The sequence below is a fragment of the Cynocephalus volans genome, chromosome 13 (assembly GCF_027409185.1).
Source record: "Cynocephalus volans isolate mCynVol1 chromosome 13, mCynVol1.pri, whole genome shotgun sequence".
NCBI classification, from domain to species: Eukaryota; Metazoa; Chordata; class Mammalia; order Dermoptera; family Cynocephalidae; genus Cynocephalus; species Cynocephalus volans.
In genome coordinates, this window is record NC_084472.1 from 89,930,263 (window position 1) to 89,952,692 (window position 22,430).

The 22,430-nt window shown below is 47.8% G+C and overlaps 1 protein-coding gene and 1 pseudogene across 2 annotated transcripts; one reads left to right on the forward strand and one right to left on the reverse strand.

The window, feature by feature from the left end:
- Positions 1–6,039: 6,039 nt before the first annotated feature.
- Positions 6,040–7,274, reverse strand: LOC134362147 (clusterin-associated protein 1-like; annotated as a pseudogene).
- Positions 7,275–14,327: 7,053 nt separating this feature from the next.
- On the forward strand, positions 14,328–16,198 carry HELT (helt bHLH transcription factor). Of its 2 annotated transcripts, none has more exons than XM_063076443.1 (4): positions 14,328–14,354; positions 14,818–14,922; positions 15,200–15,296; positions 15,699–16,198. In XM_063076443.1, exons 1-4 carry the CDS (start codon positions 14,328–14,330, stop codon positions 16,196–16,198), a joined length of 729 nt encoding a protein of 242 aa, XP_062932513.1. The 2 variants fall into 2 exon arrangements, with proteins under 2 accessions (XP_062932513.1, XP_062932514.1); XM_063076444.1 differs by having other exon boundaries at positions 15,702–16,198.
- Positions 16,199–22,430: the final 6,232 nt, after the last annotated feature.

Genomic DNA, 22,430 nt, shown 5'->3' on the forward strand with positions numbered 1-22,430 from the left:
AGCACTAATCGCTCCAAGCAGTCTTTCTTTCTCTCATTGTGGCTTCTCCCCCTTCATGAGCTCTGTAGGTGTCTCCTCCTCTTCCCCTGAGCTCCAGCGGCCCTGGATTGGCTGTTGCTACATTTTTATAGTTTCAAATTGGTTGATTTGTGGGAGAGAGTGACACTGGGGACCGTCTATTCTGCCATTCTGACAGGAACTGAAAGAGATTTATTTTAAGGAATGGGCTCACAGGACTGTGGAGTCTGGTAAGTTCAAAATCTGCAGGGTAGGTGGGCAGGCTGGAGACCCAGGGAAGAGCTGATGTGGCAGCTCGAGTCCCAGGGCAGTCTGGAGGTGGAATTCCCTCACCTCAGGGGACCTCAGCCTGCTGTCTCTTAAGGCCTTCAACTGATTGGATGAGGCCCACCCACACTATGCAGGGTAATCTGCTTTACTCAAAGTCTACTGATTTCAGTGTTAATCTCCTTTTAAAAATACCTTCACAGCAACATCTAGCCTGGTGTTTGATGAAATATCTGGGTCCATGGCCCAGCCAAGTTAACACAGTAATAACCATCACACCAACTAAAAACAGGTGCTTGGTAAATGTTTGGTGAATGAACTAATGAAATCTGCTAATCTTATATTTATTTTCTTCTCCTTTCTCCTTCTTTTTCTCGCTCCTTTGTCTGCTTCTTTTTAAATGCCTTTCCTACTTCCACTTTTTTCTTCTTTCTTTCTTTCCTTTGTGTATCTTTCTCCCCACAGTTTCTTCCAGGCATGTCGGGGCCCTGACAACTGAGAAGATATATACGGAGTGAGATGGAGCAGAAAAGGCCATGGCTGTGACCACAGTGACCCCTGAAGAGCCTCTCTCTCGGCAGGAAAGGAAACCACAAGGGGAAGGGACTTGTCAAGGTCAAACTACATCAGTGGAAAAACCCAGGTCTCCTGGCAACCTGTGCTCTCTTCACTAACTGTGCCAAAACCCTCAAGTGGAGCAGGCTGGGAAGTAATAAAAGGCTCCTGCAGGAACACTGACCTCCTACCATCTGCACTTCGGAGAAACTGTGTTTTACTGATCCATGCACTATTCCCGCAGGCAGAGTGAGCCCTGCTAATGCTGGGAGTCAGTGGATTTAGGTGGGTGCCAAGCATCTGGTGTCAGAATCCAGGGTGTCCGCTCACCCTCGGGGGGACAGCATGAGACCCACTCTCAGTTATGCTTCTGCTGGGGAGGCCTGCGATGCCAAGCTCCACTTCACAAGACTTAGTCCTGCTCGGCCACCTCCTGAGCAAACATAGTCAAGTTCAACCTGCCTTTCTCCTTTTGTCCCCTTGCCTCACAACAAACATTTATTGAGCACTTTCTCCACGCCAGGCACTGTGTCAGATGTTAGGGACACAAAGATGAACACACCAAGTTCCCAGTCGCAGAGCACTCACACGCCAGTGGAGGAGACAGCCTGTATGGCATTGCAGGGTTGTGACAGGTCTCTGTGTGGGGCACACCTGCCCTTTTGCCTATACTTCATCTAGGACTAGTCTCCTGGGCAGCCCTTTGGACATGTTGACTCCCTGTTCACTGATACTTTCATTCAGTCCTTCCAATTTATACATAAAATTACTGCAGCCAGAAAGGTGAGGTGTCCTGCCAAGATACAGCAGGGTCTCCAAACAGAGAAGAGGAGGCTGAATCCAGTTTCTTTTTAAGCCAGCCTCTAAAGTGGGTCCTTTTCTTAAAAGTTGTTGAAAAGTTCCCACCACTAGAGGGCACCAACCAACCCTCAATCAGTTCAGATCTGCCCACGCCTTGAAGCAGCCTCAGTACTAGGTGCCTCTATTCCCAGATCCATAATACTAATTCCTCAAAATGAGCTCTGCAGTTCAGGCAAGCTTTAAATTGGCTGCACAGACTTTACTTTTGAGCCAATAAGAAGTTAAGGGGTGAAGGAGTCAAGCTGTCATAATACAAAAAAAAAAAAAAAGAGGCTAAAGATTGCCTTATTAATAAATACACCAGAACCAATGACATAAAAGACTTTAAAAAATCTTTGCTCATTATCCTAACTATCTGACAACATCTAATATCAATACATAACCACACGACCTCGCACTATTGACAAGCCACTTTACAGCGATGGTATCAAATAAATGTTGTCTCATGAACCATCGGAATTGCCTGAGGGCTTTTTCTTTTTTTAAGATACAGATTCCAGGGCTACACCCACAGATATTCCTTTTAATAATCCTAAATCTGTGACGGGCCCCATAAATGTGTGTTGTCAAATGCTTCTGATGCCTAAGAGAGTCTGAAAGCCACTGCTATGTGATTGGAATATCAGAAACGGAGAGAGCAAGAGTGAAAGAGAGACTTGAATCCAAATATCTGCTGACCATTGGGTGCCAAAAGAGGGAGAACAAATCGACAAGTGTCACTGGGCAAATGGAGGATGTGCTTTACGAAGCAGCATCTACATTTGGTCTTTGGAAGGTGGGTGTAACTCTCTTGGCTGAGAAGTCTCTCCCATGACTTCTAATCTCAGTGGGATCAAGGCTATAGCAAGGCCAGGCATCCTGCTGGAAAGGGCACTGGTTTTAAAGTTAGATCAGCCTCAACTTGTATTTGGCCACCTGATCGTTATGTGCCCTCCTGCCCTTGAGTCAAGTGCCCTTGAATTTCTCAAGCCTCAGTTTTCTCACCTGTGAAATAAACACAATACTCAACTCATTGTTGTGGAGATTAAATGGGCAAAGGTCAGCAAAGCACCACTGCTCCCTTGCAAGGCACCAGTGGCCAGGGCTGTCTCAGGTCTGTAACACAAGATACACCTACGGCAACTCCAGCTGGTAGGTGATCGGGAAGGCTGTCTTTTCTACCATGCAGCCTGAATTCATCACCTGACAAGCACTCATATCCTCCAAGTCCAGGTCAGGGAAAGAGAGTCTGAGCCTCCATTTCGGCTTCTACCACCACTCTTTAGGAACTTGCAGAGTTTGATGTTGACCTCTGTGTTCAATCCAATTTTAGAGTCCTATACGCGTTTTCTGGATCTCTCCTAGGTCAGATCTTGCTGGCCATCTCCTCCTTGAAGCCATCTGCAACTTTGCGCCTAGGATTCCTCAGAGCCCTGTGTGCTTTCCTCCTTCCCCCCTTCTTCCCTTCCCATCCCATCGACCTCCCTGGTCGATGTCCTTTACCCACTCTTTGCCTATCAGCCTCCTCAGGATCCTTTCCTGTTCCCCCTGCCCTTCTACTTTAAGTTCTTCTTAGGCGATTTCATCCACTCTCACAGTCTGTCAGTCCCTGACCTTCAGTTTCTCATCTCAGCTGTCTTCTGGGCATCCACTTATAGGTGTCCATATGAGCAATCAATATGTCCAAAGTTAAATGAATTATTTCCTCCTACACTCCCTGACCCCCTATACATGCACCCCCCAAAATGACCTTCTCTCCCTCCTTATTGTCAATCTCAATAACAGAGTCACATTTATGGTCAGTTCTTAGACCAGAAATCCAGCAATAATCTTCCCTGTTCTTCTCCCACCATGTTTAATCCTTCCCCAGGCCCTGCTGATTTTCTCTCTCCAACATGTTCAGACCATTCCTAACATTCATTCAGAACTTCATCATCTTTACCTGAGCTGCTGTGACACAAAGAAATTAAACTTGGTGCCAAGTCCACCCCCAACCCGTGACTTGACTCCTCACCCATTTTCTACCATGCTCTTCCTCATAATTCATGATCTGGTAAGATGACAATGTGGTCTCCCAAGACCAGAAAGCTATTTCATGCTCTTGTGCCCTTCTTCATGCCAAATTCCCTTACTGAAAGCACCCTTCCTGCCTGTCTTTGTGTGGCTACCTCTTACTCACTGTAGTGGATTAAATGGTGCCCATCCCACCCCCCCCAAAATATGTTCACCTGGAACCTAAGAATGTGACCTTATTTGGGAAGAGGGTCTTTGCAGATGTAATTAAGTTGGGTGTCTGTAAATGAGATCATCCTGGATTATCCAGACAGACCCCAAACCTAATGACCAGAGTCCTTAAAAGAAGAGAAGACATAGAGGAGAAGAGATACACAGAGAAGAGGACCATGTGAAGACGGAGGGAGATACACTGCTACAAACCAAGGAACACCTGGAGCCACCAGAAGCTGGAAGAGACAAGGAATGAAATCTCACCTAAAGCCTTCAGAGGGAGTGTGGCCCTTCCATCACCTTGATTTTGGACTTGTGACCTCTAAACAGGTGAAGCAATAAATCCTCACTGTCTTAAGTTTCCAAGTTTCTGCTGTTGTTATGGAAAACTAATACACTTACTCTTCAGGACTCAGTCCACACATCTCCTCCAGGAAGTTTTCCCTTCTTTCCTCCTACCATCATCCGTCTCCTGCAGCTTATATCAGATTCCCTCCATGTGTATGTCTCTCTCTATAAACTCCTGAAAGGTAGAAACTGGATTCTGTCCCTATGGTAATATGAGAGTCTCACATCATTCCAGAAATTTAACAGGTGGGTGCTTGACCAGATCAACGCATGAGAATGTCAGGCCCCGTGTACCTCCTATGGCCTGGATATTATGCCAGGAACTTCACAAACGTGACCATGAGTCATCTCAGCAAAGTCTAGGAGGTAGGTGCTACCATCACTGCTTTATAGATACAGAAGCTGAGGCTCAGCAACTTGCCCGAGAACGTTCAGTGAGCAGAGTCAGAATGAAAACCCAGATCCCAGGTCTCTGTGAGCATGAGCATGACCGTGGCCTGTTCAAAAGCCCAGCGGCCAACTGGAAGAGGAAGGGATGTTGGAGGCGAGTGGGGAAAAGACTGGGTCTTGACGAGCTGGCTTTGAGACAGAGCCATTGTGTGTATGTGTGTGTGTAAATGGTTATGAAGGTCATAGGTTAGGAAACTAAAGACAATTTAATTCATAAAGCAGCACAGATATACTACACCAGCATCAATTCTGAGACCTGGGAGCAATGGCTCCTACAAGGTAAGAGGGATGAGAAAGGACAAAGAGGAAGAAGGGGAAAAGGGAAAGAGGAAGAGAAGAGGGGCAGCTCCGCTCAACTTTTGAAACAGAACATGATTTTCCTTTATCTCCCCCTCCACTTCTCTTGTCCATGTCTCTGCCCCTCTGGTGGCCTTGCCCTCAGGGTCTCGGGGTGCAAACGCTGTCCTAGCTTCCTCTATGGTGCTTCACCAAGTGGAGGAGGTTAAATAATGACCCCCAAAGTCATCCAGGTTGTAATCCCTGAAACCTGTGAGTATTACCTTGTATGGCAAAAGATGACATTGTAGGTAAGATTAAGTTAGGGACCTTGAGATGGGGAGATTAGCCAGGTGGGCCCTCAATGCAGCCAGAGTATTATCCTTATAAGAAGGAAGCAGAGGGAGTTCGACACACATGGGAGAGAAGAAGACAACGTGACCACGGAGGCAGAGAGTGGAGTGATGCAGCCACAAGCAGGGAATGCCAGCAGCCATGAAGCTGAAGAGGCAAGAAATGAGTTCTGCTGTGGGCCCTCCAGAGAGAGCAAGACCCTGCCAACACCATGGTTTCAGCCCAATGCTACTGATTCCAGACTTCTTAACTCCAGACTGTGAGAGAATAAATTGCTACCGTTTTAAGCCACCAAGTTTGTGGTCATTTCTCACAGCAGCCACGGGAAACTAATATTCCAAAATTATCTTCATCCCTATAAAAACTTATTTTCTCAGCAGTCTCCTTTAGTTTGGTGTTAGGGAGAACAAAATCCAGTCATAACAATTCACCCCAGTGAGAGACCCTTAATACTCTCAGAGGCAATTAAGTTTTGTTTTTTGTTTTTGTTTTTTGGTTGTGGGGAGGAGGTAGGTTTGATTTGATTTGATTTAAGCTTTGTAGAATACAAACATAGGAGGCTAAAGCAGAAATAAGTATCGCTTCAGGAACAGTGAGTCCAGCTGGCTTAGTGAACAGACTATATGTTACCTTCCTGACCTTCTAATTTCCTGTCTACCTACAAATCTGAGGGTTTTAATCTGCCTGGCTTTCTTGGCAGGAGGGTTAGAAGTCATTGCCACTCTCATCCAGGAATTCAGCTTTCTGGACCCTTTGGTTGGGCCTAGCTGGCAAGAAAGCAACGCTCTCGTCTTCCAAATTGTCATCTTCTTCTTCATCATCTTCCATGTCAATTTCACTGTCTTCCAAGTCGTCCTCCTCACCAGAGTCTCCACCTTGCATCGTTCCCACAACGTCCTTGCTGGGCCTTCTTGCAGGAGCATCTCTATGGCCTCCCACTGTTTGCACAGCGGTCTCTTTTCCCATTCACTCTCAGATCCATCTTCCTCCTAGATGTCTGTGTCCTTGTCGTCATTATTTCTACTCTTGAGCAGTCTCTTTTCTTCTTCCATTAGCTTGCTCTGCATCAGAAAGAGAGTATTTTCAGCTTCCTCAAACCTGTCCTGCTCCATCCTGTGATGATCCTTGAGCTGTTTTTGCTCCAGGTAAGCCAAATGTCAAAATTTCTCTAGGTAAATGTCATCCTGCTTTTGTAACTCTTCTTCAGTCTTCTCATACACGTCCATAAAGGCTGGCCGAACCTTCTGGCAGAGTCCGTAGTCACTTCTGATTTCTTCCCAGTCCTAATTTTCTTTTTTCAATTTTGGCTTCTAAATTAGCTTCATTGGAGGCCACATTATTGAGCAGGTCTTTAGTCTTCTGAACTTGCACCAAAATCTCTTTTATTGCAATTCTCATCACCTTTTCAGTCTCATTTCTTTCCAGAGGTCTGGCAATGGCTTATGTTCTCAGTTCCCTCAACTCTACCTCCTTGCCTAGCAAGTCATACAAGGATGCTCCTTGGGAGGTGATTTCAGAAGCAAGCTGCCTGGCTGCTTTCAAATCTGAAATCTTCCAGCTAACATCAAACTTGAACTTACTGATATCTTCTTCTCCTGTTTTAGAGCCCTCCGTACCTTTGGTCTTCATAGCATTACAGAGGACGGACATGATCTTCAGTAGTTCTTTCACTGCATATTCATCTGCTGGATAAACTTCTTAGTATTGAATTTGATATACGCCTTGGTGGCCATGAACTGGGCAATTGCCTTCATGAAGAAAACTCGGTCCTTTTCAGTCTCAACATCAGAAGAGATGTCAGTCTGGTGTTCATACATTTTCACAAGCCAGAGAAGCACTTCAGATACAAGTCCAAAATTGGATGTGGAAATTTTCCACAGAAATATTTCAAGGTATCCCAGGGCTCTCATCATCTCTTTGAAATCTGGCAGATTATTAAAACTCAAACGTTAGCTGCAATTATCATTGCCTTGGGTTGAATGTGCCCCCCAAACTTAATCCCCACTGTAACTGTTGAGGGTGGGAAATCCTTTTATGGTAATTGAGAGGTGGGGCCCTGAACTGGTGATTAGATTGTAAGACCATGCTGTGATGAATGGATTAAAAATAGTAGTCATGGGCGTGGTTCTGAGGGCTTTAAAAGGAGGGTGAATGAGGAGTTGGTCTCTGTCCATCATTTTTCACAATGTAATACTCTGCCATCACTGTCACCACCACCAAGGCTCTCACCAGATGTGTTCCCTGGACTTTTGACTTCCCAGCCTCAGAAACTGTAAGCAATAAGTTTTGTTTTCTTTATAAATTACCCAGTTCCAGATATTTTGTTATAAGCAATGGAAATAGATGAATACAATCATCATCCAGACCCCTCCTTGGTTTTGTGTTCATTTCTCTAAGCTCTAAGCTAACCCAACTCAAAAATAGTGTCTTCATCTTCCAGTGTGGCAGGGAACAGCACCGTGTGGCTATATAAATATGAGTGAGTTAAAATTAGATAAAATTAAAAATTCAATTCTTCATTTGTGCTAGCCCATTTCAAGTGTTCTGTAGCCACCCATGGCCAGTGTCAGATACAGAACTATCCACCATTGCAGAAAGTGCTGTTAGACACGGCTGGGTGCTTAGCTGCAGATCAGGGACAGTCCCTGAGGTGCAGAGGCCAGAGAGGGGGCTCAGTGGGGCTCAGTCAGACAGGAGCCAGAGCCACCGAGTCACTGGAAGACCCGCAGGTCACAGGGATGGGGCTAGCTTACTGTGGAGGTTACAGAAAAACATGGTGCTCTGGTCCCCAGGAGGCCCAGGTCACTGCTGCTCACTCTCCAGAGCCCACAGGCCCAGCACTTGCTGGTCTCTGGCAATTAAGTTTTTAAAGGAGGGGACTTATAACTCCTCAAATTAATCTCTCATTGGTTAGGTTAATGTAAAGAAATGAAGTGTACTGAAACTGCAAGTGGTAGGGTGCAATTTTAGGCAGGTGGACCAAGAAACAAATTCGTCCCACTTAGGAATGCAGATCTGCCTTCAAGGGCTATCTCCATCCTCTGGTTCTTCTCTTCGTACATGGGAACATGTAGAGTCTCCAAAAACTCTACGTTTCTTCTCAGTGGCTCCTGTGTCACTCAGGCCAGTGCTTGGCACTCAGTAAATTCTGCATTTGGATGGTGAATAAATGACGATGGCAGCAGTCTCAGATCGCCAGAGAGAGAGCAGTAGGGTTCCTGGCATGACTCATGGAGGAGTCATCTTGCTTGCACAGGTTGGTTGTATGTCAACCATCTGCCACTTGATTCCTGTCCTTAAAATGGGACCCCTGATTAACATTACTGGAATTTACATTTCTCCCAAACCTGAATCTTTTATCCAAATTCCCCAAGTTCTATGCAATTTCCCCCAAGTTTCATGCAATTTACAATTATCTGTTATTTTCAGCAACATATACCTGTAGTCTTCTGTGAAAATTAGCTCTGTAAAGCAGATGAAATCTTTGTGAAGTGCCAACTTCCCCAAGAGCTGTAAAAAGAACTTCCCTCAATACTCTAAGCCAAAGCTCTGTAGTGTTAACTTCTGGAAAGTTGCTCAAGTTAACACAGAAGAAGAAGCTGTAATAGCCTAAAAAGAAAAGCCTATTGCCTAGAATAATTAAAGCCCACAATGGACGCAATTCATAGCATCTGCAATATATGCAGGGGCTTCAAAGAGTTCATGGAAGGATTCATATTATCTTTTAATTCAATTTTTCTGTAAGTTTTTTGAAGTACCTTCATACTTTCTAAGTGATGTTAACATCAAAATATGAAAAGCAACACTTTTATCTATCCTGCAATCTCCGTAAAAGTATTCTTTCTCAATAGATATATTTACCCCCCACACTCAGTACTTTTAAAAGCCCAAAAGTAAATCGTAAAATATGACCAAGTGAATAATTGACTGTAGAATTCACTTCAGCACTGATGCGACAATAATCCTCAAAGTCCCTCTCCCAGTTTTCTTCATTCAACAAAACTATATTGAGCATCTACTACTTTCAAACGCTGGAGAGACATGCAAGAAGTGAACCATTGCATATAGAAGTAGACAGTACTTAATGGAAGTGTTGCAATTACCCTATGGAATGTTTGAACAAGCAGTGCTGCAAAACTTACCTTGTGCACAGGCAGCCTTTCAATCTAAGCAGTTAATTAGTCCCAGTTAGGACAACCCAGAACCCTCACCTAACTATACTGACAACCTCTGCTTCCTGTGAGACATTATCTGCTGACGTCACTGCCGGGTTGAGAATACTATTCGTGACCAGAGGGAGCAGAGGAATCAGGATTGCTGAGTAAGGGAAAGTCCAGAGAAATTGCCAACCCAAAAGGAGAGCTGATGCCACCCACAGCTGCTAGAGTGGGCAGTGAGAGCGACTGTTGCGTTGAGGCTACTGAACTGGGCCATCAGGACAAATATGTTCTTCTTTCTTAGAGTACAAGCTTGTGGAAGGTGGGGCCAAGTCCGTTTTTGCTCTCTATTTCCAGCCCCTGGCTCACTGTCGGTGCTCACAGCCTGCTGTTATCACTGGACTCATGAAAAGTAGGAATGCGTGGAAGGAGGCTCAAGGGTGCAGCTGATACCCCCTGACAATGATCACACAAGCAAAGAAAGCAGGTGTCCTATAGAATGTTTGCTAGTACCAAACCACAGGGTGTCTGACTGGACTGTCCTTCACAGTAACAGAGGAGTAAACTGAGGCAGTCGGCCCTGGAGGTTACACAGGTTATACTTTGTGAAATACGTTGTGACAGCAGCTCACTGTGTGCCACTGGGCATTCCCAGGTCTCCTCATTGCCCCTCAGATTCCTCAACTGTAAAAGAGGGGGTTGGATTCAATGCTGCCATGGGTCCTTTCAGAGGAAGCACCCTGTAATCCTAGTCGCTTCGGAATAGAATCCAGGAGCTCCGTTCCTTTCTCACCTTGTCTTTCTGGTACTTCAGAAGTACCTTAGGGTCAGCCACATGTGTGTTTTCCCTGCTCTCTGACAAGATTTCTTATATTTCCCCCCTTGATTAAATCCTCAGTCCTCTTAATGAATCTAGAAAGTCTGCTCTCTGTACTGGGGGTAGGGGTAGAGGGAGGGATTTGAAATCACCCAGAACTTTGTCTTAAAGCAATTTGGCTGAAATTACCATATACCCACTACACTATTTTCTTTCTATTCATTTTTCCTTTCCTGCCTCCCAAATCCACAAATTCTCAGTTTCTAAAACTGGGGGGGGGGGGGGGGAGAACACAAAAGAATTTGTTTCAGTGTTTGGAAGCTACATGTCACACCTATGGTGTTAAAGACATAGTATTAAAAATAACAGTAGTAAACACATTCTGCTTGTGATTGCTGTGCTCCCCAGTAGAGGTCTTTAGATTCCAGGAGGCTATGTGCAGAGTAATATTTAATTAGCACTAGGTAGTCTTACTTCCTGGCTGTCTTTTGATTTTGGTGCTAACATTTGAGTCACTTGAGAATGGCTATGATGCTGAGGGGCTTCTGCACTTACAGTCTTTTTTAGCTTCACACACGCTGGGAGAACACAGCCCACCAGCAAGCACTAGATGGTGTCACCTGTGAGAGGGGGTACCCAGAGGTCCCCATTCATTTGCCTAATTTTAGTCAATTTAACGAATTTCAGGAGATATTACTGTGGCTTTTTCAGTGAGAGTAAAGTTTTCCCAGGGATGAGAAAAGTATGAAATGAGTGAAAAAACCATAACACAGCAACCCCCACAAGCCACTACTAAAACATGTAATAAATAGTCATTGCAGAAGGAATTTGCCGGCAAAATAAAACGGCCAATCGAGTGCTTAAGCCCTCTTTTAGGTGCCTTGCATATGTGCCTTTCCTTATTTTACTCTAGTGACAACCTTGTGACATAGTAAATACCATTATTATCTCCATTTTACAGATGAGAAAACTGAGGCACTGCAAAATTCAGTAACTTGCCCAAAGTCTGGCCCAGTTGGTAGGTGGTGGAGCTGGAATCTGAACAGGCTGTTTGGCTCCAGCGACAGCTGCTCTTCACCGCTCTGCTCTCATTTTGCCAGGAAGGTTGGTCAAGATCCGGGACCACTTGATCATCCTCCTGAGAAGTAAAGGGAAGACGACTGCGAGCCGCCCCCTGTCGGCAATGTGATTCAGGCCTTCAGGCCGGAAAGGGAGAAACAAGGACGTCCTTCCCCTAACCTGATCTGGAAGAGGCGCTCCCAGTCCCCCTAGTAGTGCTGCGGTCACCGAAGGAAAAGGCGAGGATGTGCACGTTTGCACCCCATCTTCACCCACCCACCTTCATTTGCTCCCCAGCCCCCCGCAGCTGCACGCGGGTACTTTTAGCCTGGGACAAGCCTGGAGCCCAGCGCCGCGATCAAACCCTGGAAATTAAACAGTTTGCATGGAATGAAATCGTGCCTGTGGAAGGTGCGTGCAGCTGGCGGTTAACACCAGCGGTAAGAGGATCAACTCCTCGTCCGCTAGCTTAAAAAGGGGGTGGGGGTGAGAAGTGTGCACGCTCCCTCTTACCCATTCACTTTAGTTAATTTGGATGATAAGGGTTCGTGCTTAATCCCCTTGTGTGTGAGTGAATATACTGAAATCTACAACCCCTGAGAGGGCACCCGCGGCTGGCAGAGCAACATGCGGGAGGACGCGGGCGGTGTCCAATCTAGCGTGAAGTAGAAAAGAAATGTCGCCAGGAGACTGGAAGCAAGACGGAAAAGGACACCCTAGGGGTGCGTGGTGCAGACCGAGGCACACACCTCCCAGGCCGCCGCAAGTGGGTCGCTGGCTTCCCCGAGGCCCGACACCTCGGGCCAGGCTCTGCGCCCTAGAGCTCCCTCGGTCCCACCAGCGAGCCGGGCTCCGCCTTAGCGACCTCTGCCAAGGACTAACACGCAGAGGGAGATCCTGGGCACGGCCATTGTCCAGCAGAGTAGAGAGAATTCGGGCTGGGGTCGGGGAGAGAAAAAAGTGAAAGATATTTAAGGAGAGGTTTCAGCTGTTCCCAGACGCAAAAAATTAGAAACAGAAGGGAGAGCTCGGTGACTCTAGAGAGGCTCATAAAACTAAGCCCATTTTTTATCGTTTCCATCTGCAAGAAAGCTCACCCCACACCCACGCCCCGCAAGCGCGGAGCCCCCCCGAGTGCGGGATCGCAGGCAGCAAATGTGAGCGAGGCCCGTCCGCGGGGGAGGTGGCCTCCAGCGGCGGTACGGCTGCCCGCAGAGGCGCAGGCGGCCAAGAGGGTTCCCAGCCGCTGCCCCCTCCTTCCCTGGGGCCCGTCCAGCAAATTTCCTCCCCCGTTTCTGTTCGTGCCTTCCCTCCCTCCTCCTCCCCCGATATTTTCGCTTTCTAAAACCATAAAAAAGAGATCAACTTCCCTAACTTCACGGGGCCCTTTTCAGTGACAAATATTGATGCCCAAAGTGTCTGCGCTCTCCCGCCCCCAAACGTTAAGAAAAGGCGCCCGCGAAAGGGGGACATAAAAAGTTAACAATGCTGTGAAAATATGTTTGCAGAAAATAGACAATCGTTGGATTAAACGTATTCAAGTATGAAATAATGCCTTTTTGTGTCAAAACTTGGGCGATGGGCGGGTACAAAAGTTCCCTGTGGCAGCTACTTGCTCCCTTTGTGAGCCGTGCGCTTTGGCGTCTCCACTTGGGCGCATTACTCAGAGCCCTCTAAGCGCGATTGTTTCTCCCTTTCTAATGACATTTACCGGATCAAAACATGCTGTTAATTCGATCAGAAGGCTTCACCCTCCCTGACAAAGCCACAATAATTTCTCCTGAAGTTTGTTAAATTGACCAAAATTAGGCAAATGAATAGGGGTCTGTAGGCGCCCCCTCTCGCAGGTGACGTCGCATAATGCTCGCCTGGGCCAGCTGCATTCCCCCTTTTCTTCTCGGCCCACTCTGCTCCGTGTCGCCCCCAATCCCCCCCCCCACACACACATACACACACGCCTGCCTGTCTCTCCTCCCCCACCCTCTGGCATTATTAAAATTTAGCCCAATGAAACTATTCATACTTTTCAATGGACATTTTGGTATAGGATAATAGGCTACAAATTGAGCCTCTTCCCCCCGCGAAGAAAGAGCCAGAGGGGGGAGAAAAGAAAGCAAGCGACATGGTCAGGGAGTAGGGGGGAGTGTCGCGTGCCAAAGACCGGCGGGAGGGGCGAGGCGAGGCGGGAGCCTCGTGTGCCAGCCGCAGCCCCACACCTGCCGGGATGTCCGGACAAATAAAGCGGTGTAAACAAAAAGGGGGGAGATGGACGTGTCACCAAGTCGTGTGAGAAAAGCCTGGGAACAAACGGGGAGCCTCCGTCTCCAAGAGCTCTCCCTTGAACCCGGCGGAACAGCCTATTAAAGGCTTACTTAATTACTTTAATGACTCTGGACAGGCTTTAAAACGCACTCGGCGCTGGGACGGCAGGCTTGCTGGGATTTGTAAACAGGGGATCGTGTGAGTCTCAGCGGTGGGACTAAAGGAGGCGACACTGTTTTGTGAGGGTCCTCGCCCCCCGGTGCCTGTGGCCGCTGCGCCCCTGCGCTGACTGCTGCAGGCTCTGGCTCGCCCGCCTGCTCCAGGTTACCGCCTCCTTTTCCCGCCGGTACTGTTGCCATGCAAATGTTATTCCCGGGCCGATCACGTGTCTTTTGAAGGGCCACGTGGATTAACAAAGCTGATCTGCCCCCAGCTCGCCCCCCTCGGCTGCTAAATTTTTTTTTTTAACTTCTTTAAACCTGATCTTGAATGCATACATCCTCCAAACGCAGCTCCCCTAATCCTATGGAATAATTCAACTCGTGAATACACTTGGCGCCCTAGATGACCGCTTTATAAGGCAGCCCCTAGGAGTGGGGAGGCTGCAGTCTACCTGGGACACTCGAGGAGGCACACGAGGTGGAAAGTGGACGGGTGCCTCGCGCCACAGCCTCTCCCGAGGGCGCGTACTGACCAGGATGTCAGACAAGCTCAAGGAACGCAAAGTGAGTCGACTGAGCCCAAATTGCCCTTGCGCCCTGGTGGTGGTGGCGTCTGACTCACCGACCTGCCAATTGACGGGACCAATGGCAGGGACGTGGTCACACCTAACTCGGCGAGTGGAGGAATCCCGAGTAGTGTGGGAAGTGGATGGGGATAGGGAGTGGAGCGTGCTTAACCTAGGGGACGCTCACGCCCAGCGACTGTTGGCCACCTTCCCAAAGGCCTGGCGCTCAGCTTGGCGGAGCGGCCCGAGTGGGTAGGGTGTCTGGCAGGGGAGCGCCAGCGTGGGCGTGAGGGGGCAGAGCCCATCCGGCCCGAAGGTGGAGGGTCACGGACCCCTTTCTGGGGCTAACTTCTGCGCAGCGTGAGCGGCTGGGAGGACGGTTAGCACGCAGCAACTTATATCCGTGCCTTTGACGACCCCCTGGGCAAAACCATCCTAAACGTACAAATCTCTGTTCGCAGAGAACCCCCGTTTCTCATAAAGTGATAGAAAAGCGGAGGAGAGACCGGATCAATCGCTGCCTGAACGAGCTGGGCAAGACGGTGCCCATGGCCCTGGCGAAGCAGGTAACATCCGCGGGCCGAAACACGGTGCCAGGCGCTGGGAGCTCTCCGCTGCCACTCTCGGCGGAGACGCCGGCGGGTCTGCGGACGCAGACAGCCGTACTTGTGGGCCTCCCGCCCCCAGGGGCCCGAGCGTTGAGTGAGCCTCGGGCGGTTCTCGCGCAGATTAGCAGCAGCGCCCCGCTCGCTGGTCCTCTCCAGATAAGCCCAGCCTGCCCAACCTGCTGGGGTTGGCCTCCGCCCGCTGGGCCGCTGCGACGGGCCCGTCCTCTTTTTGCAGAGTTCCGGAAAGCTGGAGAAGGCGGAGATCCTCGAGATGACCGTCCAGTACCTGAGAGCCCTGCACTCCGCTGATTTTCCTCGGGGAAGGGAAAAAGGTGGGCGCGGGTTGGAGAAAGGGAAACCTGGGCAGGGAGCGTGCGCCACACGCAGACCTGGAAGCTGGCAGTGGGAGTGAAGGAATGTTCCCGGGAGGTCTACTCGCGGGAGGCTGCTGGAGCGGGGCAGGACAGGGGTCCTGCGAAAGCACCTCTTCAGCCCCGGCGACGAACTGGTTTTTAGGGATGCTGGTTCTGTCTCCTCCTCTCAGGTGGGGTGGGTGGGATCAGGCTCTTAGAGAAAAGAAGGTCGTTTGCCCGTGCTTTTCCAGTCTCTAGACTGCGGTGAGGAGAGGGCGGGCCTCAAATGAGAACTTTGTCCAGAAAACGTGATGGGAGGTGCCATGGGGACGGGGCTGCTCAGGGTTGTTTTCCTTCCTACCGTCTTTGTCGCCCCTCCAGCAGAACTTCTAGCGGAGTTTGCCAACTACTTCCACTACGGCTACCACGAGTGCATGAAGAACCTGGTGCATTACCTCACCACCGTGGAGCGGATGGAGACTAAGGACACCAAGTACGCGCGCATTCTGGCCTTCTTGCAGTCCAAAGCCCGCTTGGGCGCGGAGCCCGCCTTCCCGCCTCTCGGTTCGCTCCCCGAGCCGGATTTCTCCTATCAGCTGCACCCGCCGGGGCCCGAGTTTGCAGGCCACAGCCCCGGCGAAGCCTCTGTGTTCCCGCAGGGCGCCGCCCCGGGGCCTTTCCCCTGGACGCACGGTGCGTCCCGCAGCCAGGCGCTGCCCTACTTGCCCAGCGCGCCCGTGCCGCTCCCGAGCCCCGCGCAGCAGCACAGCCCCTTCCTGGCACCAGTGCAGGGCCTGGACCGGCATTACCTCAACCTGATCGGCCACGCCCATCCCAACGCCCGCAACCTGCACGCGCCCCAGCACCCCCCGGTGCTCTGACGCCGGCTCGCCCCCCGCGTTCCTCTGCGCTTTGGTCGCTGCGCAGGAGACATGCTGTATATATTGTACAGGTGTAAATACTGTGCCAACAAGACGCCGGGGGGGGGGGGGGGGGGGGCAAGAGCGAATTCGTCTTCCGAAGGATCTCCCCTGGCAATAAACGTTTTCTTAAAAAGACCCAAAGAGATGGATTTCTTTGTTACCTTCTGCTCATCCACAACCCATCCCCCTCAGAGATGCCAAGGGTGCGAGGCTGACCGAGGCCAAAGTGACGGCCCTCAGTAACTTGGTGGGGGGCTCACGGCGGAGCCTGAGGGAGACGGGAGGCTGAATGGAGGTTTAGGCGGATATTCGAGGGTCTCTTGGGGCGGGATTTGCGGCTCCTCCCGAGCTCCAGATCGCACCCGCCCCGGGCGCATCAGGGGAATTTGCCTGGGAGAAGGGCGGAGGCAGGGAACGGGGCCCTTGGCTCTGGGAAAATGCAAATCGAAGGGCCCACCCCAAACTGGCTTTGGAGGATTTTCGCCAGCTGGGACCGAGGCGCCCTTCCTACTCCGAGGCAAGTGCCCCGACGCGCGCGCAGCACGCCCGCGGGTCTGGAACGCGGCGAAATCCAGGCCTGCGGGACGCGTGGCCGACTATACCGCCTGAACACGTCCCCCAAAAATGCCTAGAGCAAGTAACGTTCTGAGTTATGGCTTAAAAACAACATCCGTCGGAGTTTTCTGACCATCTTCGGATGAAAACTACTCGGCTCCGGAGGGTTCAGGGACACTGGTGTTGCTTTTAGCGCACCGATTAATCCAGCTTCGGGGACACTAGGCGACCGGCTGAGAGGCCGGCACAGACCAGGTTGGGAGCCGCGCTTGCCCAAAGGATTGTTTCCCCAGCCGACGATCCCGATCCCACCATCCGGCCACTAGCGCGGGATCAGGACGCTGGGTTCTCTGTTCAAGTTCTGAGGCCTGGAGAAAAAATTCTTCTCTCACCCTATTTCACCTGGAGGCATTTTTTTTTTTTTTTGAGTTTTTCACTCCATCCAGAACAGGTGAGGAAAGTTTTGAGTATGGGGGAGACTTGGCTGGTGATCTTTTAGGGGACCTTAGTTTTCGATTCTTGTGGATCTGTGCCTTATCCACAAAATAGCGCTGCATTTAAAACAGCAAGCTAAAATCATGTTTTCCTAAGACCCCAGCATCAAAATGGAACTTCCAGTTGTTTCATGTAGATAGGTAAAGTAAGCAAAGTTGTGTTTGTAGGGATTTTATCATTGATTTTTTCCATCGAATCTCTGTTCCTGTTAACTCTGATGTCCTTTGAATAAATAGTTCGAAATTATGTAGCACATTTTCTTTCCTCTTTGTTTCCGGAGGCCATTTACCTGAACTATAGTGATTTGCCTTCTCCCAGATTGGCTGGAGGACAGTAAATTAACTTATTCCATTTCTCAGGACAGGGTTTAAGAGAGCTCTGACCTAGAGTGTTTACTGAGGTCATAGAATGGGATGACCGGCAAAGCGATTTGTAAGCCATCAAACTTCATTATACAGAGACAGGCAAGAACACACACACACACACACACACCACCACCATCACCACAAACACACACACACACCACACACACCACACACACCACACACACACACACACACACACACACACACACACACACACACACACACACACACATGTCCCACCAAAACGAACAAAACCCAAACCAACCTTCATTATTCATTACATTGCTCATAAAGTGAAACATATGTATTGGGGGGGGGGTTCTATGAAGTTTAGAAAAGGTCTTGCATGTAAGGGGTTCTTGAAATAACTATCTGTAAAATGTGAGCTACCTCCTTCCTCATGAACTGGTAGAACTGGACCATGGAAGTGAGTGTAAGCCAGGCAGCCTTCCCAGATAACAAATATACATTGAGCAATATGGGATAAAAACAAATTATGCAGAAATGGGAGACTGGATGGTGCCTATTATTGGAACACATGTCTTACACACATTTCCTTCAGCACTGGGTACAGAATATGAAGGCCTTTCAGGGTGTTCTTTTTTTTTTTTTTTTTTTTTCTGAGCCTTAAGCCAATCTGAATTCCCTTCGGCAGTGAAGCATTAAAGAAATAGTGTTACCCTGGAAATATAAATTATTAATATATTCAGCATTTTTGTCACTTCTCAACTGTTAACCAAATTAGACAAAACTTTCTTTTGCTAAGTAGATTTTCTCTTTGGGATTAGCTTTGGGAATGCACAGGGCGACCACAGTAAAAACTTTGGTCATTTACATATAATTTTGCAAACTTCCACTGGTCCATGACAGTCTTTGTACCTCAAATGTTGGTATTCTTGATTTTTTTTTTTTTCTTTCTCATTTAACTGTGGAGGATAAAACCCTGCTTTGGATTTACAATGACTTTAGGATAAAAGTCTCCCTCCCCCTTTTCTTCTTCCCCCTTTCTCTCTGTGTGTGTATATGTGTGTGTGTTTTGCGTCTTTTTTGAAACTTTCATCCAAAGTCCCAATTCTCCAAGCTTGGCCAAAAGTCAAACTTGGACTAGTTTGACTTTGCAAAAGATTAAAAATGCACTACAAAATGGAATTGATTCAAATCGGATTGTGACTTTAATGTGTTCTTCCTGCACTTTCTCTGACAACACATTACTCTCAGCCTCTCTGCCCTAGACCATCCCCCCCCCAACCTGGTCCCCCCTCTGTCTGAGTCTCTTATGCCCAATCCCTCCACTATTTCTTTAAGTAAGTTGTATAGTAATGGTTTCCAAGAGAGGCCCAACCAAATCCAGAAATAACAAAAAACAAAAAACAGTGGGTTTGGCTGGAGGTAACCCATTGTGATGCCTCTGAAAGGGGCAACCTCTTGTTTCTTGGACTTCATCCTTGAGTGGGCAAGAATAAAAATAATCATCCCCATGAAATCAAAGGTTTTCTCCAGAGGCTTGAGGAACAAAGCTGGTGGCTGGTGCTTTGGGTCGGTCCCCGTGGCTCTGCCGGGCTGGAACTACTAGCTTCCAGGCACTCCAGCCGCCCCAGCCGAAAGGGCGGTAATACAGAGCTCAGTTGTGCTTCCAAGCGTTATTGAACAAAGACAGCCCCATGTATCAGTGGGGCCCCCAGTCTGGGCTGCTAGATACCAGGAAAGGAAAGTGGAGAAGCTGCTATGTAAGTGCCTGAGCCCATAAAGTTATGGAATTCCTAGGAACCTGGTAATGGGTTTCTGCACAGAGTAACACACCAAGGAAAGGACAGAGAGATACAGGACATGTAGTAGGAGCTCAATAAATATTTGTGGAATGACTGAATTTAACAGTGCTGAGTCTCTTGGAATTCTGCATCAGGTCTTCCCTGGACCTCTTGTTCCAGCCCTTAGTCCCCTTCCTTTGTCATCAGAGACCAACAAGTAATTGTACAACCACCCAGAAATCTGTGGAGAAGTCTACACACATTCTAAGGATTATCAAAAGGAGCAATGGCCCTGCCTTTTCCTAGAAATTCTATCCTGTGGTCTGGCAACAGGAGACAATGCCTGGCCTACTTGGTTAAGATAGTTAACTCTTCATGCAGGTCTAGCTACATCCAGGATTTGGATTGAGAAGGAGCCTGAGGGGCTCCTTTTTTTAACCGGGCAGTATATACAGGGTCTTGATCCATAAAAGAATCTTTCATGGAAGGGCAAAAGGAAAGGAAGAGAGAGACAGAGAAACAGAACATGACAGGGCTTTATTACCAAGCGAAGGTACATGCCAAAGTTCACAGCCATCTCCACCAGAGAGAGACGCACGTGCCTTTGACCTTCTCCATCCTGTCCATCGCACGTGCAAACTCCTAATGGCCCACCTCTGCCCCTCCTGTGCCACCTGGTGTGCAGCCCTGGCCGAATCAGTCTGAATATTTATGAGCAGCCTCCCTGGGGCATGTGTCTACTCTGCTCAGCCTCACTTTCACATGGAAAAGATCCATGGCTGGGCTGAGTCAGATTCAACTCTCTTTTCTGATCAATTAGTTATCGAGTGCGGCTTTGGAGCCAGACTGCCTGGGTTTGCATTTTAGCTCTGCTGCCTACTAGCTGTGTGACTTTGGACATGTTGCTAAGCCTCTTGGTGTTTGTTTCATTATCTATAACATAGAGATATTAAAAGTGCATACCTCAAAGGATTGCCGTGAGGATCAATTGAATTGGTACATTCAAAGCAGTCTGGACAGTACCTGAGCCCATAATGGATGTTCAATAAATATTAGCTATTATGATGATCTATTTTCTTCCCCATTTTCCCAAAGAGTCAGATCATTTGGGCCACCTCAAAATTTTTTTTAAAAAAGTGCCTGGGAAAACCATTTTTAAAAGTCTATAACCCCAGGGCTTCTTCCTAAACCCCAAGGCTTATTCTGAAACAAAACAATTTTCTTTGTTTGGAGTAAGTGGGGGTAGGAATCTTTAATTCTATCCCACGGTCAGTCTTGGGGCTGTGAACTCTACTCCAAGCTATGATTGGTAGTGAGAATCCCTTCAATAAATTTGGAATGCTCTCTCTCACACTCTTTTACATGCAGAAATTTGGCTTTGTGTTATTGTACAACAGCTCTTGTACCTGCATTCTCTTTTCCTTTTGTCTATTCCTATTCTGTCTATTCCTATTTCCTATTTGACTGTCCTGCTGCTGCACTCCTGGCTTCAGGTTCAGGCCTGAGGATTCAACCCTCTATGTAGGTAAATGCCCTGCTGCAGACCCCCAATTCCCTGTATTCTGTTCTCTGATTCTAACTCCCTTTCTTTTTTGGCTTTTGATTCTTATTCCTGCCAGTTTTCTGAGTTCTTGGCTTCTGATATCTGACTCTCCTGGTTTAAGAATTGACTCCTGTGTGTGTGTGTGTGTGTGTGTGTGTGTGTGTGTGTGTGTGTGTGTGTATTTGTATATGTGTGTTTAAGGTTGGGAGGAACTTTTATTTCCTGCTCCTTATGGCTCCATGTGGAGGGATATTACTAGAGTAATACTCCTAACATTTCTTAGCGCTCCTTTTATATTTTTCAGTTATCTGATTGGATTGTTTGGAAGAAGGACCCAGGCATGCTCAGCTTAGTCCCTTTCTCTTTGGGAGATAATCTGCCCACAGGAAGCAAGTAAGCATTCCCTACTAGGCTGGGTGTAAGATTTCTAGCTCTTCCTGTGCTTTTAATGGATAAGTTTAATTCTTAGGTGAAGTGTTGCAAGCCCACTGTCCCATAAATTGAAGACACATCCTCCAATAAGTGGCAAAATAGACTTTTTTTTTTTATCTCCACCTGATACCTACATCTATAAAGTGGTTCTCAGCACAGAGAGGAAAGATAAATGAGTTTTATTTGTTGGATATACTAAAACCCCAGAATCTGGGTGCTTACATGTGTGCAGCTAGGAATGAATTTCCACATATATGCCTGTATGCATTGAGCAGTGCAAGCCCAGGAGTGCCACGTGTGTGTGTGCACAGGGTATCTGACTGTGTACACACATGTGCACATGGATGGAAAAACTGGGGACACAGGAAAGAGTCACCCACTAAAAAGAATTGCTAGATGAGAGCTTGAGGGACCCAACTATTTCTGGCTCTCTTTGAAGATAAGAAACAATCATTATGAAGGTCTGCAAATCTGTCCCATTATATTCTTTGAGCAACCCTTTTATGGTAGGTAGAGCTAAAGTAAAATGGAAGAGAGGCAGTAGGCAGTGTTCTGTTGAATGGCGGCATGGGAGATAGATATCAAAACAATAGAAAATGGGAGTGGGAAACTTAATGGAGCAGGAACTTTGGACTAAGCTATAAAGAAGTTGAGAGGAAAAAGGGTACCAAGAGAATTGGGAACTGGAGCAATTTGTGCTTTCTCTATTCCCAACTAGCCTCAGTTATTAGGTTTAACTTAAAGCAAGAGTCAGTAAAAATATATTAGTTCAGCCTTATTAATACGATGAAACGTTCTAATGTATTCCTAGGAGGCATTTTGCAATGTCTGCAATGACACAAAAGTAAGCCTCCTCTGTCTTGTTTTGTTATAGTTACATCAATAGAGGCTTTCTCAATGAAACATTTTCATTTCTACCCACTAATACCAGGGCTTTGTTTTCCACATAAACATAATTTCTATTTTATATTTATGTCAGAATATAAACTTGTGGTCTAGCCCTGTTGCTCTTTCTAAACATAACAAAGTGTAATTAGTGAAGAAAAAATTGC

What these genes read in the sequence shown, in the direction of transcription:
- HELT (XM_063076443.1), top strand. Translation starts at nt 14,328, where the DNA reads ATGTCAGACAAGCTCAAGGAACGCAAA. An exon ending in CCATGGCCCTGGCGAAGCAG is followed by an intron (nt 14,923 to 15,199) that starts GTAACATCCGCG and finishes CTCTTTTTGCAG; the next exon opens with AGTTCCGGAAAGCTGGAGAA. An exon ending in TCCTCGGGGAAGGGAAAAAG is followed by an intron (nt 15,297 to 15,698) that starts GTGGGCGCGGGT and finishes TCGCCCCTCCAG; the next exon opens with CAGAACTTCTAGCGGAGTTT.